The 17,663-nt window shown below is 40.3% G+C and overlaps 1 protein-coding gene across 1 annotated transcript in view; it reads left to right on the forward strand.

Moving 5' to 3' along the window:
* The window catches only part of FBXW4 (F-box and WD repeat domain containing 4), a 216,438-nt gene extending 206,964 nt beyond the window's left edge, over positions 1 to 9,474 (forward strand). The window contains exons 8-9 of the mRNA XM_073685282.1: positions 4,063 to 4,204; positions 5,391 to 9,474. Of these exons, the coding sequence (XP_073541383.1) occupies positions 4,063 to 4,204; positions 5,391 to 5,528 (280 nt within the window). The 3' untranslated portion in view covers positions 5,529 to 9,474. The remainder of the gene's footprint in view (positions 1 to 4,062; positions 4,205 to 5,390) is intronic.
* Positions 9,475 to 17,663: the final 8,189 nt, after the last annotated feature.

Here is a 17,663-nt window from a genome sequence, read left to right on the forward strand (position 1 = left end):
GTTCACGCCCCCAGTGAAAACTATCTAATAACACCCACTTGGACTTAACTTTTAGCGCTTCCTGCTACAGCAGATTATGGATTAACAGTGGTATATAAAACGCCAGTCTTGATGAATTCCCCACCCCTCTAATTTTTTTGTAGATTTTTTTTTTTTACCCCGAATAAACGAATGAGACAATTTTTTTTTAACCTTTCAATGAATTTTGCATGTCTGTTGACCACCCGTGAATCAGATTCAGAAAATGTACACTATTTGTGGACTGCAACACATTTCTGCTATAATTTTAAGCCACTTTTCTGGCGTACATTATAATGCATCGTTCGTCCTGCGCTAGGTCACACGATGGCTGAGCTGGGGAAAAAGGCAAAAGTCACAACATTTTTGTGCAGCCACCATGTTGTGCAAAATTTTGCATCTTTTTAACACCAGTTTTCTGGAATAAGTTGCTTTATGAATTCCCCCACTTCCCCAGTAGGTTTTAAATGTACAAATAACGGATCCATAAATGTATTTTGTAAACTGTCACAGTCAGTGTACACTTAAAGGGTCCACCTTTTCTCAGCATGTTGTTTTCAGACCACATTTGGCAACAAAACTCAATTTTTCTGATAGGGAACTCGACATTTCTTGCATAGCTTTGAAAGGGATTATCCCTTAAAAAAAAAATCAGCACATTTTATAAAACGGGAAAAAAAAAAAAAAAACCTTCTATCCCCCTTCTGATGTGCTTAGCATGTGACCGCTGCAGCCAGTCAGTGGCCACAGCTGTCATGTGTCATACTATCGGCAGCATGGCCCAGTGGCGGTGCCAGTCATGTATGGTGCCATATGACTGTGACGGCCACTGATTGGCTGTAGCAGTCACATGCTGGCCGCCAGATCGGAGGAGGATGGAAGATATGCACTCCCATAATGCACTGCTGTCTATGGTAACCGGATTCCAAAACAGAATTCTGGATTTAGCTTTTCAGTCTAAACGGAGAAGAAAACATCAAATCGTTAAAAATCAGCACACTATTCGGAAAGCAAAGTGTTGACAAAGATGGTCTCTTTTCATGACTATTTAATCCTTTCCGTTGAGTGCCACCCTGAACTTAGCTGTTATTAGCAGTATATATAGGTAATGCCTATATATAAGTGAGACCTGGATGAGCAGCGCAGGCTGGCAGCAGTGTGCGGCATCCAGCAGCTCGGATCTATCGATTGCCTGCATTACCACTTAGCACAGAGCCAGTGTGACTGCACATAAGGTCAAGGGGAACACTTTGTTTACTGTCAGCATCCTACATTAATGGGAGAAGGACAGGTCGGGTCTCCATAGAATTGATTATCTTTCAGTCGTGGGTCTTTTCTGCCAGATACTAATTGGTCTTCCTGCTTTTCACTTATTGGGATAGACAAGATGTCAGACTAGTGAAAGTGATGCCATCCTATTATAATTTATTAATGCAGATCCCTGCAGAACGCTAAAGATTCATGCATAATGTCAGATCCTTATTCGCCACCTCATCTAATGCTGAAACCACAGCCTGAGGCGATGAATGCAATGGGGCGTTTCTGGGACCCCCGAAACACAGGAGTTATATTTATATTGTATTATGTTTAGAAGAACAGTGAGTTTGATGATGAGATAGTAGTCATCAAGTCACTTCTCATAGCCACCACAACCCAGGACTTGGCTTGTTGGTAAACTTGGGTTTTGTAAGAATCACATTAAGAGCCAGAAGCTGTACCATAGCCCACTGTATAAGTTTCTGTTGTCGAAAACACGCATACATTGAGCGGCATACTTTTTTGCTACATACGTTAATATGGAATAGCATTCTTTCAAATGGGTTACCATCTTGAAGGAGGTCAAAAAGAAATTCTTTGTGCCTTTAGTACCTGGGTACATGCCAAGAGCAGGGCTTAAAGAGAATCTACCACCAATCTGTGGCTGTCATTTTTATTTAATAAAACAGTGGGCAACGCTAGATTGGGGATTTTTCTAAATATCATGTATCAAAAAAATTGCTCCAGAAGGATTCCTAATGTCCACCAAACTGGCCCGACTTTCTATCAACTTGTGGGTTGTGGGATCACAGCGTGTGTAGCGGAATGCCACAGCCCCTGCGGTTCTCCTTGCTCTTTGCACTAAACGAGCGCTGTCATGTATATTACGAAGCTGTTACCGAACATTAACATGATTAGGAAAGAGTCAGACAACCGTATAACTCAGACGAGGAATGAAACGCACTGCTCAGACTGACCGTTGGCTCACCCGACCCGAGTGTGACCGCATATATTTCTATGCAGCTGTCACGCTTGGGTCAGAAAAGCTGACAGCCAGTCCAAGAATTGCGTTGCTATCCTCGTCTGAGTAATACGGGCCGTGTGACTATCCCTCTAGAGCGATTACCATTCGGTAACATCTTAGAAACGCACAGAACAGTGCTCAGTTAGTGCAAAGAACAAAACCTTGTGAATTCTCACTACAGGAATAGCCACAGACACTTGTGGGAACCTGATCTGCATGCCAGGATCCCACAACACAGAAGTTTGGGCCTGACTTTTGCTAGAAACTCGGACCCTTTTGGAGGTCATTAGGGACCCACCTGATTGGTGATTTTTTTTAGAAATATCATGCATTAACAAAAGCAATCTGGGGCTGCCCACAGTTTAATTACATAAAATGTGCAGTCCCAGATTGGGGGTAGGTACTCTTTGACGTGATGTGGACAGAGCCTTAAATGGACCATACACTTTAGATGAATGTCAGCCAGAGCTGGTTACCATCTAATTGGAACATAATTGGACTTCAACATGGCTGATGGCTATAGGAGACGAGCAAGTTCCCATGGTGTCTGGTGGTAGCCTTTTCCTCTTTCCCCACCAAGAAACATCTACTTGTATATAGAAACCTCAAGATGAGTTAGGAACAATAGCTTGAGCACCGGGATAAAGCAGTAGTTTGCCACCGGAGAGAAGCTAAGGACCTGGCTGGTTTCTATGCGTCAGAATGACACCAATGACCCCAGTGTTACGAGGCAGTAGTGCTAATGTGCTAGATTTATCTGTATTAATAAGGACAGAAACTCTCTGAAGTTAAAAAGTGAGATGCTGTGAGAGACGGTATGCTTCCTGAGAGACGCTGCAGTACAAGAACAGATGAAGCAGAGTCAACGGTACGCTTCCCTTCTGCCAAGAGAAGCTACTTAAAATGCTATTGATCCACACAAAGGGGTACTTTGGGATTTCCTGCTCTTCAGCTGCTCTTGACCTAAGAGTGTAGGAAATATAATCATCAATAGGGTAAGCTCCTTCTCTGAGGAACGTGTCTCCCTTAAGGTGCACTCCGCGGTGGCCATAGCGAGGTTTCAGAGCCTGATGTGAGGGTTGATAGTACTGGGATATTTTTACCTCATGGTGACCCTGTATATTAAGTATTATTTTCTTTATTTTTTATCGTTATTTCATAGTTTATTAAAGAACCCATAGTAGTCATGTATTACCCGTGCTGCTGGCCCATGGATACTACGTATCAATAGCAGAATAGATGCAGCCTCAGAAATACCGTATGTAAAATCCAAGTTTTAGTAGATAAAGATTAAAAAACAGGTATCTCACAGCAATATGTCACAACCCCAGAGGGGGCTAGAAAATTCCTGGGCAGACGCGTTTCAGACCATAGAGTCCTTAGTCATTACAATCTACTACTTATGTACAGAAACAAGGCAGTGTTTTTATGTTCTTATTCATAAAAAAAAGTATTCAAGTATTCAAGATGTTCCATTGGTCTGTAGAGCGGCCACAAAAGCCAGACACTTACTGGTGTTTGTAGCTCAGTTTTGTTGTATAGACTGGGACAGAATGAGCACTGTCATCTCATCATTTGAGGGTGGTCGAGGTAGTAACAGCTAGATAGATAAGGCCAGATAAAGCTCTATGTACGTCTCCTCTGTCACTCCCTGGTCTCTGGGGGACCAGACTGTGCGCCATCGCTGCCTGAAGTCTGTAATAAGCTGGGATTCATTTATCAACTCCAATTCATCCATACACCAAAATCTCTGACCTTCTCAGGAGGTGTGTCAGCGAATGGGAGGAACCGCATGACAGCGCGCTGTACTGCATACAAAGTGACGGGAACAATATGATAGCCAGCGGATCCTCATACTATGGAGTCGTCAGACTGTGGGACAGAAGAATGAATCAGTGTTTACAGGTAAGCACAGAGGTCACGCTCTTATCATATGTATTCAGAAATACACACTAGAAAAAAAACGGGGGGATCTGAAATATGTCAGCTTTAGCCTGCAGATCATTACGATTGTGGTTATACCAAATAAAATTTTAAAAAAAATTATATATATAAAATGTTTTGCTCCTGTATTTAAACTTAGAAAACTAAAAAAGTTATGGGTCTCAGAATATGACGGCCAAACTAATTTTTTTCTTTGGCACTTGGATGGCATTTTTTGGGAGGCGAGCTGCAGTTTTATTCACTCATACTATTTTGGCATACATAGAACTTAATTAGGTGACCAAAGAACTGAAATTCTCATTTTTTTTTTATTTTTTACATCATTCACTGTGTGGAATAAATAATGTGATATTTTAAGTATTCGGACTTTTGATTTTATAACTTTTCATTTATGTTTCTTGGGGTATTTTTTTTGGGGTGGTGGAGAAGTGTAGTATATTCTTTCCAAATATTTTTAAACTAATTGTTTTACATTTTTAACCACCCTCAGGAACATGAATCCTCAATTACTTAATCACTGGTATATCGCATTGTTGCATTGCACTACTTCTGTATTGCAGTTTATTGTCATTACCATGCAATGGAGGGAAACCCGGGGTCTTCATTAGGCCCCCGGCTGCCAGGACAACCTATCGTCACCTGGTGATAATGGTAGTTATAAGCAGCTTTCAATCAGTACTTGCTGCTGTGTATGTAGCAGGCTCAGCTCCTGAACCCGCTCCATACTTGCACATCCAATATCCAATGTATACGTCTGGAAAGGGTTGGACACAAGTGTGAGAGAGCTCTGTATGGTATAGTTTAGCTGATCCAGTATGGGTAACATTTTATATGTTTAATAAATACCCATAATCCCAATGACATCACTGGCTTATAATGATCCGGGTATCACACCAAAGAATAAATCTAGGCCTGAATTTCTCTGATGACCTCAGCAGTCCCTGGAGGCTCAGCACAGGGGCATGCCAAATACCCAATTAATATTGGCAAGAATATTGGTAGAGAATGCATAACCCACCAAGCTTTCTAAAGGTAGGAATAGTAAAAGTAAGGTTTCCATCCTCAGAAAACAGCAGGGGTTCCCCATGTTAATTGTGGTGGCATTTACTGTTTTCATCTATTTATAATGTTTCTTTTTGTCTTCTAGTCCTTCTCCTTGTCTTCTCCCACCAGCAGCCCGGTGTACTGCCTTCGCTTCAATACGTCTCACCTCTACGCCGCCCTGGCTACATCTCTGCACCGCCTGGACTTCACAGTCTCCAGCCACCGCTTTACAGCCCTGTGAATCTTTTTTTTCTTTTTTTTAAGTAGACATCGTCACTAAAGGATGAAAGGCCAGAAAGAAAATTTCATTGTAGCCCACATGAAAAGAGTATTTAGTCCCAACACAGTCTTTATACTGCTTCCTGTTGTTTGAAGACATTGACCAGTCTAATATACAGTTTAAATTCCTGATCGTTTTCAGATCACTGCTTGCTGTTAGTGAATATAAACATTTTTGATTCTGAAACTCCATCCTAACCTAGTCCTGCTCACACAACTGCTGGGGACGAAAACAAATTCTAGTAATAGTACATTGAAACAAGCCCAGCAGCTGCGTGAGCTGGACATATTCACAATGAATTTCTGGCTTGTGATTATATTCGCTGGCAGCAAGCAGGTATCCTGTAGAACTTGTTTTTCAACAGGCAGGCCTCATTCACACGTTAGTGATTTTCTCGTATGAGAAAAAAAAAACAGTTTCTCTTCCTTCCTATCAGTCCATGAAAAACGTACAGCACTCGGATGGCATCAAAATGCTGTTTGAGTTTTTCTCGGACTAACAGACTTTCATCTCTAAGTTTGATCAACATCAAACGTGTCTCTGCGATTTTGCACCAACCACTCCGCAAAAAAATCACGGACATGTGAACAGCTCCATAGTCTATCCTGGGCACAAATGCTATCCGTGAAAAACATGGACGGCACTTGCTCGAGAAAAATTGACGTGTGACTGAGCTTTTAGTTTTGTATCATATTTCACAAACCTTATGAAACAAAATAATTTAGTTTTGACACTTCTTAAAAAGAGTATCTGTATTTTGCACATTAAAATATTTTTTTTAAAAAATGAGTTGAATACCTTGTAAAAATATTTAAGCTTCTCTGATTCTGCTGCTCTTTTCTGTTTTGTTTCTGTCTCACTCCATTGCAGATATATTCATATTTCTTACTTTTGGAGAGCCGTATGTGAAATCTCTGTTTTCAGACCAACTGGGCGTTTCTTCACAGCCTTCTCTGGGAGCGTGTACTTTCACCGCGCCCTCTGAGATGATCACAGCTCGGCATTGCATGAGCTTTTTGGATCAGTTGTCAAGCTGGAGGGAGAGGTGAAAGCGCACGCCTCCAGAGAAGACTCTAAAGAAACGCCCAGTTGGTGTGCCAGCAGAGATTTCACATACTGTGCTCCAAAAGCAACAAATGTGAATATTTCCGCATTGGAATGATGCTGCGCAAAACGGAAAAGAGCAGCAGTAGCAAGGGAGCTCAGGGATTTTTACAAAATACTTAACACAATTTTTTGGAGCAAATGACAGGTCCTTTTAAAGGGTTATTCCTAACATTTTAAAGTTATCACCTTTATAGGTAATGACTTGCGGATCTGTGGGGGACCCCATCGATCCCAAGAACGGGGCTCTTAAATGTCTCGTTAGAATGAAGATATTTTAAAGCCTCTTTCTACCAATCTGCAAGTTATCACCTGTCCTGTGTATACACTGTGTGCAGAATTATTTGGCAAGTTGTATTTTAGAGGATTATTTTTATTATTGGTCAGCAACTATGTTCCCAATCAACCCAAAAGACTCATAAATATCCAAGCTTAATATTTTTGGAAGTTGGAGTGTTTTTTTTTTTTAGATTTGGCTTTCTTAGGAGGATATCTGTTTGTGCAGGTAACTATTACTGTGCAGAATTATTAGGCAACTTAATAAAAACCAAATATAATCCCATCTCACTTGTTTATTTTCACCAGGTAAACCAATATCAGTGCACAACATTTAGAAATAAACATTTCTGACATGCAAAAACAAAAACCAAAAAAATTAGTGATGAATATAGCCACCTTTCTTTATGATGACACTCAACAGCCATCCATAGATTGTCAGTTGCTTGATCTGTTTTCGATCAACATTGCGTGCAGCAGCCACCACAGCCTCCCAGACACTGTTCCGAGAGGTGTACTGTTTTCCCTCCCTATAGATCTCACATTTTATGATGGACCACAGGTTCTCTATGGGGTTCAGATCAGGTGAACAAGGGGGCCATGTCATTATTTTTTCTTCTTTTAGACCTTTACTGGCCAGCCACGCTGTGGAGTAGTTGGATGCATGTGATGGAGCATTGTCCTGCATGAAAATCATGTTTTTCTTGAACTATACCGACTTCTTCCTGTACCACAGCTTGAAGAAGTTGTCTTCCAGAAACTGGCAGTAGGTCTGGGAGTTGAGCTTCACTCCATCCTCAACCCGAAAAGGTCCCACAAGTTCATCTTTGATGATACCAGCCCATACCAGTACCCCACCTCCACCTTGCTGGCGTCGTCGGAGTGGAGCTCTCTGCCCTTTACTGATCCAGCCTCTGGCCCATCCATCTGGCCCATCAAGAGTCACTCTCATTTCATCAGTCCATAAAACCTTTGAAAAATCAGTCTTAAGATATTTCTTGGCCCATTCTTGACGTTTTATCTTATGTTTCTTGTTCAAAGGTGGTCGTTTTTCAGCCTTCCTTACCTTGGCCATGTCCCTGAGTATCGCACACCTTGTGCTGTTTGATATTCCAGTAACGTTGCAGATCTGAAATATGGGAAAACTGGTGGCGAATGGCATCTTGGCAGCTTCACACTTGATTTTCCTCAATTCATGGGCAGTTATTTTGCGCCTTTTTTGGCCAACACGCTTCTTGCGACCCTGTTGGCTATTTGCCATGAAACGCTTGATTGTTCGGTGATCACACTTCAAAAGTTTGGAAATTTCAAGACTGCTGCATCCCTCTGCTAGACAACTCACAATATTGGACTTTTCAGAGCCCGTCAAATCTCTCTTCTGACCCATTTTGCCAAAGGAAAGGAAGTTGCCTAATAATTAAGCCCACCTTATATAGGTTGTTGATGTCATTAGTCAACACCCCTCCTCATTACAGAGATGCACATCACCAGATTTACTTAATTGGTAGTTGGCTCTCAAGCCTATGCAGCTTGGAGTAGGACAACATGTATAAAAAGTATCATGTGATCAAAATACTCATTTGCCTAATAATTCTGCACACAGTGTATGTATATATATGTGTGTGTGTGTGTATATATGTATATGCACATATATACATGTTGGGATTAACCCTTTACGTTTTGACATATAACATTAGTGGGAATCCATGCGCTGGGATTGTAACTAGTGCCCGCAGTAGAAGTCCCCGAGAGTTCCCTCAGACACATTGCTGCTTCAGAAGTTGCATTGGTGTCAGTGGCGTCGTCTCTAATGTGCATTGAAGAGGATCTCTTACCACTTTAGACATGTTTGTTCGTGAACACTTTTTGTTGGCTCTCTACTTTTTATCATTCCTATTATTCTTCTCAGACATTTATGAATAAAATGTCATCTGGGTGTTACCAGCTGGGGACACACCCCTATGATAGTTGTCAATTTATTCATACATTTTTAATACAGAAGAGATATTCCTGAATAGGTATTTAATGGGGGATACAATTATTTACTAAATCAGACAATCAGAGGAGGTGGCAGGTTCTCTTTAAGGCATTGCTAGAATCATTGGCACCAATATGTAAAGCCCTTTAAAAGGCTGTGAATATTGTGTGAAAGCTTCACAATATGGAGTCCTGTGTTTTCTATGAAGAGTACATTATAAAATGAGGCAGATGATTATATATAGTAAGATGTATCAGATAATGCATTTTTATATATAAATGGGTATTTTTAGCCAAGATTTCATCTTTGAAACACAAATATTCTGCCTCCCTGGATTATTTTTAGACTTCTTACATGGGATATTGTCACTCTCGCCTCGATTACTTTGCTCTTATCCAATGTGGTACAAAGCTTATATTCTTCTGTTTGGTGGTGCAGGGCAGCGCACAAGATATAAAGCTATTTTTATATTCGGATTTACCACTTTTGCTTTAACATTTTATGTGCAGTAATTTAATTATTCCATTAAAGTTTTCAGATTTTTTGTTTCCTCAGTGAATTCATTACTATACATTTAATTCAGTTTTATTAAAGAAACATTGAGTACCTGACAATAGTGGCTCAAGGCCTTGTAAACACGACTCTTAAAAGGGAACCTGTCAACAGGATAGGCATTTTTAATCTCATACATATTACAGGTGCATGAATTAAGCAAAAGTATTGAATGGAAACAGCCTCCAAAACTGACATACATGGAACTCGAAAATGGCTTTCTTCATACCCTACCCTCTTAGAGCTCCTTCCACTATAAAAAACCTGACAGTGGCCACATGACACACTTCCCAGTTCATCTCCTCCTCTAAGGTGGTGGTGGTTGTACTATCGAGATCTACATCTGACATGTCTGATATAATTACCGTTATAAAGGAGGACTATAGATAACAATTCAGAACATGATTCTCTTTGCTATTTAGATTGTATTCTGTTTTTTCTTTCTTTTACATATATATATACACAGTATGTATGTATGTGTGTGTCTGTGTGTGTGTGTATATATATGTATATATATATATATATGTACAGTATACACTTTACAAGTTTAAAATAGTCTATTAACATCAGTTACTTCGGCAGAATACTTTATCACTGGTTTTCTACTGCATAGTTTACGACTAGGTCAAGAATGTTAGTTACCATAGACTGTTCAGATGCATGTTTATCCATTAAAATGTTTTTTCAGATTTATTTTTTTGTTCTCCCCAAACTTGCCCTATACAAAAATAAGAAAATAAGCCTTACTGACCCCTTTAAGCTAGAAAGTCAACAGAATTGAACAAAGTTTCTAAACTACTGATTTCTCTTCTCTCAGGTCTGTTCTGCTCCTTCATTGTACTAAAAGAGAAGCCACACACGGGCTGTTGTCACAAGCTTATTGTCATGCAGTAACTATGGGCGCCCTAGAACTAGGGGCGCCCTAGACTATCCCAGTCCCCTGTATTACTCCTGAAGGTGGAAACGCCGGGTTCTCGTGCCTTGCTATGCTCTTATATATCAACATTACATGTCCCTTCCCCCACCCAGGGAGGTGGGAAGCAGCAGTGTATAGGAACACCCAAACCAGACAAACAAGGGAAGAAAGGCAGGGATAAATGAAAATACCAACCATACAAAATACACTAACCAAACAACAGAGTGGGACACAGTTAAAAGGAGAAACTAATTCGGAGAGGATGAGGATGTGCACACAAACTCCAAGCAACAGTCTCCTGAATAAATATCCAAATGCCTCCTCCAACCACTAAGTACACCTCCAACTGCAGAACCAGGCAGCAAAACTAACACTGGCAATCTCTTAAGTGCCAGAGGCGAGAATATATACAATGGGTCCGGAAAGTATTCAGACCCCTTTAAATTTTTCACTCTTTGTTTCATTGCAGCCATTTGGTAAATTCTAAAAAGTTCATTTTTTTCTCATTAAAATACACTCTGCATCCCATCTTGACTGAAAAAAACAGAAATGTAGAAATTTTTGCAAATTTATTAAAAAAGAAAAACTGAAATATCACATGGTCATAAGTATTCAGACCCTTTGCTCAGACACTCATATTTAAGTCACATACTGTCCATTTCCTTGTGATCCTCCTTGAGATGGTTCTACTCCTTCATTGGAGTCCCGCTGTGTTTAATTAAATTGATAGGACTTGATTTGGAAAGGCACACACATGTCTAAATAAGACCTCACAGCTCAAAGTGCATGTCAGACCAAATGAGAATCATGAGCTCAAAGGAACTGGCCAAGGAGCTCAGAGACAGAATTGTAGCAAGGCACAGATCTGGCCAAGGTTACAAAATAATTTCTGCATTACTCAATGTTCCTAAGAGCACAGTGGCCTCCATAATCCTTAAATGGAAGAAGTTTGGGACCACCAGAAGTCTTCCTAGACCTGGCCGTCCAGCCAAACTGAGCAATGGTGGGAGAAGAGCCTTGGTGAGAGAGGTAAAGAAGAACCCCAAGATCACTGTGGCTGAGCTCCAGAGATGCAGTAGGGAGATGGGAGAAAGTTCCACAAAGTCAACTATCACTGCAGCCCTCCACTACTCGGGCCTTTATGGCAGAGTGGCCCGACGGAAGCCTCTCCTCAGGGCAAGACACATGAAAGCCCACATAGAGTTTGCTCAAAAACACATGAATGACTCCCAGACTATGAGAAATAAGATTCTCTGATCTGATGAGACGAAGATAGAACTTTTTCGTGATAATTCTAAGCGGTATGTGTGGAGAAAACCAGGTACTGCTCATCACCTGCCCAATACAATCCCAACAGTAAAAGATGGTGGTGGCAGCATCATGCTATGGGGGTGTTTTTCAGCTTCAGGGACAGGGCGACTGGTTGCAATTGAAGGAAACATGAATGCGGCCAAGTACAGAAATATCCTGGATGAAAACCTCTTCCAGAGTGCTCTGGACCTCAGACTTGGCCAAAGGTTCACCTTCCAACAAGATAATGACCCTAAGCACACAGCTAAAATAACAAAGGAGTGGCTTCAGAACAACTCTGTGACCATTCTTGACTGGCTCAGCCAGAGCCCTGACCTAAACCCAATTGAGCATCTCTGGAGAGACCTGAAAATAGCTGTCCACCAACGTTCACCATCCAACCTGACGGAACTGGAGAGGATCTGCAAGGAAGAATGGCAGAGGATCTCCAAATCCAGGTGTGAAAAACTTGTTGCATCATTCCCAAGAAGACTCATGGCTGTACTAGCTCAAAAGGGTGCTTCTACTCAATACTGAGCAAACGGTCTGAATATTTATGACCATGTGATATTTCAGTTTTTCTTTTTTAATAAATTTGCAAAAATTTCTACATTTCTGTTTTTTTCAGTCAAGATGGAGTACAGAGTGTACTTTAATAAAAAAAATGAACTTTTTAGAATTTACCAATTGGCTGCAATGAAACAAAGAGTGAAAAATTTAAACCTATATACAGTTGAAACCAGAAGTTTACATACTGTATATAAAAAGATACCTATGCATGTTTTTCTCAATATCTGACATGAAATTAGAATAAACCTTTCCCGTTTTAGGTCAGTTAGGATTACCATCATTTTTAATATTTGCCAAATGCCAGAATAATGAGAGAGAGAGAATGTTTTAAGGCATTCTTATTACTTACTGCAAAGTCAAAAGTTTACATACACTAAGTTTACTATGCCTTTAAACAATTCTGGACTGCCCATATGATGTTGTCATGTGTTTGGAAGCTTCTGGTAGGTTTTTTGGCAACATCTGAGTTAATTAGAGACACACCTGTGGATGTATTTTAATGCACACCTGAAACACAGTGCTTCTTTGTGTAGCATCTTGGGAAAGTCTAAATAAATCAGCCAAGATATCAGCAAGAGAATTGTGGACTTGCACAAGTCTGGCTCATCCTTGGGTACAATTTCAAGATACCTGAAGGTGCCCCGTTCACCTGTACAAACAATTATATGCAAGTACAAACAAGATGGGAATGTCCAGCCATCATACCATTCAGGAAGGAGACGGGTTCTGTGTCCCAGAGATGAATGTACTTTGGTTCCACATGTACATATCAACCCAAGGACAAAAGCAAAAGACCTTGTGAAGATGATGACAGAAGCTGGAAAGATTGGGTCAATATCCACAGTGAAACGAGTACTGTATTAACATGGGCTGAAAGGCCACTCTGCCAGGAAGAAGCCATTACTCCAAAAGAAACATAAAAAGCCAGATTAATGTTTACAAATGCACACAGGAACATAGACCTTAATTTTTGGAGACATGTCCTGTGGTGTTATGAAGCTAAAATTGAACTTTTTGTGCATAATGACCATCGTTACGTTTGGAGGAAAAAGGGAGAAGCTTGGAAGCCTAAGAACACCATCCCAACTGTGAAACACGGGGATGGCCGCATCATGTTTTGGGGTTTTGCTGCAGGAAGGACTAGTGCACTTCACAAAATAGATGACATCAAGAGAAAAGATTATGTGGCAATACTGAAGCAACATCTCAAAACATCAGCCAGAAAGTTAAAGCTTGGGGCGGAAATGGGTCTTCCAAATGGACAATGATGACCCGAAGCATACTTCCAAAATGGTAACAAAGTGGCTTAAGGATAACAAAGTCAATGTTTTGGAGTGGCCATCACAAAGCCCTGATCTCAAACCAATTGAAAATTTATAGGCAAAGCTGAAAGGGCAGGTGTGAGCAAGGCGACCTACAAACCTGGATCAGTTACACCAGTTTTGTCAGGAGGAATGGGCCCGAATTCTGACCAACTATGGAAGGATATCTCAGACTTTTGACAAAAGTTATTCAGTTTAAGGGCAATGGTACCAAATACTAATGAAATGTATGTAAACTTTTGACTTTGCAGTAAGTAATAAAAATGTTTTAAAACATTCTCTCATTCTGTCATTTGGCAAATATTAAAAATGATGGTAATCCTAATTGACCTAAAACGGGAAAGGTTTATTCTAATTTCATGTCAGATATTGAGAAAAACATGCATAGGTATCTTTTTATATAGTTTATGTAAACTTCTGGTTTCAGCTGTAGCAGAGGGGAGTGACCAACACTGAACAGCTGAGACAATCCAAGTAGGAAAGCTCCAGGAGCTTCAACTGAACAGGTTAACCCATGCAATGCTGGCAAGGAAAATAACCTGCACTGTTTTAATAAGACGGTGAAGTACTTCTAACCGGTGCAGGAGTGCGTGAAACCAGAAACTGCCGCCTTCTGGCCCCTCTCTGTCACGGTTTCCCTGGGACACTTATGTTCACGCATATGAGATTTGCTGCAGAAAATTTCCATAGAATATCCATGTGGAAACACAATAAAATCTACACTGGCAAATTCACAACAAATTGTATGGTTTTTGGTGAATATTTTGGTACAAAGTTTTCTGGGAAAAAAAAAGCGGCTAACAAAATGAAAAATAAAAAAACATTATTGCCAAATTACGTATTTCCACATTGAGTTCATGAGATTTGGTAAAACCTCTTCACTGCCAAAACAAGGCAAATTCAGATGAAAAATCTGCAGCATTCACCATACGTACAAAAGTATTGAGACACATCGCTTAAGGTTCTTTTACTTGTTAGTGATTTTTCTCGTATGCAAGCAACGGTCCGAGATTCATCAGCGGTTTTGATCAGATTTTCATTAGTGTTTGATTAGAGTTTCATCAGTTTTTTTCAGATGAAAATAAACTGATTGAGGTTTCTCAACCTTCTCATATCAAACAGCCTGTGAAAGACGGACTGCACACAGATGACATCCACGTACTGGCTGATTTTTTTTTTTTTCACGGGTCCATACACTTGCATTTTCGCATTTGATCCAACGCTCGGTTTAATATTGGACAAGTGTCTGTGCTTTTGTGCAGACCACTTGGTCAGGGGGAAAAATTGGACATGTGAACCACCCCTTAGACTTACATAGGTAGTGCTATCCATGAAAAAGAAAGGACAGAAAAAACTGATATCTAAATGATCCCTAAATGATCCCTAAATCATAGACTTCAGGTATTTCATTTAGTCCCTTGTCACGTGTGTAAATCATTTGTGTAAGGCTAAGATCACATGAGCGCATAAAAAAAAAATTGTCTGATTTTCATCCAGAATAAATGGACCCTACACGTGCCCTCCGTTCTGCAAATGACTTGAAACTAAAATCCTCCATAATCCGAACTTCCCACTCCCGTCTCCAAGATTTCTCGCGTGCTGCGCCAATTCTCTGGAATGCACTACCCAGGACAGTTCGATTAATTCCCAATACCCACAGTTTCAAGCGAACCCTAAAAACACATTTCTTTAGACTGGCTTATCACCTAAACACACTCTGTCCATCCCAGCTTTCCCCCATATTAAAATCTTCTTCAACTTCGGGTTCAAACCAACCATGCACATAAAAGCCTCTGTCAGGACTGCACACATACTGGCTGGCGACCAGTCCATGTATTATTATTTATCCTATTCAGTATATCAAGGCTGCATTATACAATATATGTACTTTTTACCTTTTGTGTCTCCCCCACTTCCTCATAGACTGTAAGCTCGCGAGCAGGGCCCTCACTCCGTTCGATATGAGATATGCTTATTCTGTATTGTCTGTATAAGTCCCCCCTAAAATTTGTAAAGTGCTGCGGAATATGTTGGCGCTATAAAAATAAACTATTATTATTATTATTATTATAATGGATGATTTCCATCTGTATTGTCATCCATATGACATCCATCTGCTATCCGTTTTTATACTTCATTAGTTAACTTAGGGAACTGTATTTGATCTTGTAAATTTTATTAAGAGTGGCAATGTAAAAATCGGATGCTATTTTGTTTTCCGTATGGGGTTTTTGCGCACCCCCAGACATGAATAAGTAAGTCTCAGATCTCATTTTTTTCACATGGACATTCGGTGTGAAAAAAAAGTAATCTGAAAAGCCTAACTGAACAGATGGCACTCTGACCATAAATACAGTCTTGTAAATGTACTGTGGTAGATTGGCTCGCTCTGCTGCACTCTGATGTAGACATGGAATACTGTCTCTTTAAATTTCTTGGTGGTTTATTTAAAACAGCATAAACCACGGTAAAGTTCATAAAATAAACGCTGCCCTTCTGTCATAACAGTAAAGAAAAAGTTACAGAAAAGTCCTTACATCGTCCGGGGTCCAGCCACTCGATTAACAATAACACACGGTCCAGGTTAACACAAAGCAGAACTCCTCTCTCTGGAGCTAGCCTCTCCATACACTAAACAACACCTGAGTCAAAAGGCTGGCTATTTATAGCCCAGGCTACACCCTGGGGTGGAGATATGGTGAATGACCTCCCACCCGCACTATAGTCATTCACAAAAACCAATCCCTTTTAAAATGGCGGTTTAACACATAACATGCTGGAGAAAACTAGGTTTCAATTCACTGAAGCTAACAGCAACAGTGAAACATCTCCCCTCCAGTACTCTGCCAGTGACTTTGTCACAGTACCCTTAGAATGGCTTATACTCAAGAGCTCACTGATGCCAGTGCAGTCCGGCAATTGTATGTCACCATTGTATCAAGTCAGTTCATGACATTTCTTCCCTCCTAAATATTCGACAATCGTGAACGATATTATTGAGATGTTGAAGCGTTTAGGAACCGCAACTCAGTCTCGAAGTGAAGACAGCTTAATGTTTCAGAGTGGGGTCACAGATGATGGGGAACAGAAGGGATAAAAGTGACCATAGCTCTGCTGCAAAACTGCAGAGTTTAAACCTCCTCTGGTATTAACATAAAAACAAACACTGTATATAGGGAGCATCATGACATGGTTTTCTATTCATGAGTAGCAGCATGCAAGTCTTACATCACCAAGAACCATACAAAGCGTTGGATTGAGTAGTGTAAAGCGCACAGTGACTGCACTCTGGAGCAGTGGAAACATGTTTTCTAGAGTGACAAATCACTCTTCTCTCTAGTAGTCTGATTGACAAGTCTAGTTTTCACGGTGTATGTAATATACTCAGGTTTGTGTCACTGAAAGGAAAGCTGTCATTTCTAATAAATTTTACTTGATTGAAATTGTATCAAACCTCCCAATTTCTAGGTTCTAACAGTTAATATTAGTAGAACCTTGGCATGCTGCACTCTTATTTGATCGTCTGTATCCTACTTTTGCTTTCATTTTGGAGGATTTCATTCTTTATCATTAAAAGAGTTGTGGACAACCACTTAGTAATGATCTCGGAGCTGTAAAAAAAAAAAAACATCATTGAGACACCTTTCCTTTATACTCAGCACTGCATTCTTCACTGGTTTCCTAACCTCAATATCTAGCAAGTTATCACTTGAACGCTGCAGCCAATCAACAGCTTTGATCAGCTGCAGCGTTCACAGTTCATCTGAACCAGAGGAAACACTGACAACATTTTTACTTACAGGATTGTTTCCTAGCTCGGGGTAATCTGCGGTGAGTTCTAAATTCTTCCCACACTGGTGGACCATGATGGCAGACAGAACCCAATTGTTGATTTCTAAGAGAGAAAAGATGACCGAGAGAAGAAAAGAAGATCGATAATGATAGGGTTTTGACCTTCATAGTTTTGGAAGTGAGAAGTGGATCAAAAAATATGGTACATGAGGAAACAATGGATTTACAGATTCAAGACAGTAACCCCCTTTGCACTCAATGATCTATTTTTCATCTGTTTTCTGGAACTACGATGG

This window comes from Phyllobates terribilis, unplaced genomic scaffold (genome assembly GCF_046119375.1).
Source record: "Phyllobates terribilis strain yellow unplaced genomic scaffold, ASM4611937v1 Scaffold_5__5_contigs__length_657084704, whole genome shotgun sequence".
Classification (NCBI taxonomy): domain Eukaryota; kingdom Metazoa; phylum Chordata; class Amphibia; order Anura; family Dendrobatidae; genus Phyllobates; species Phyllobates terribilis.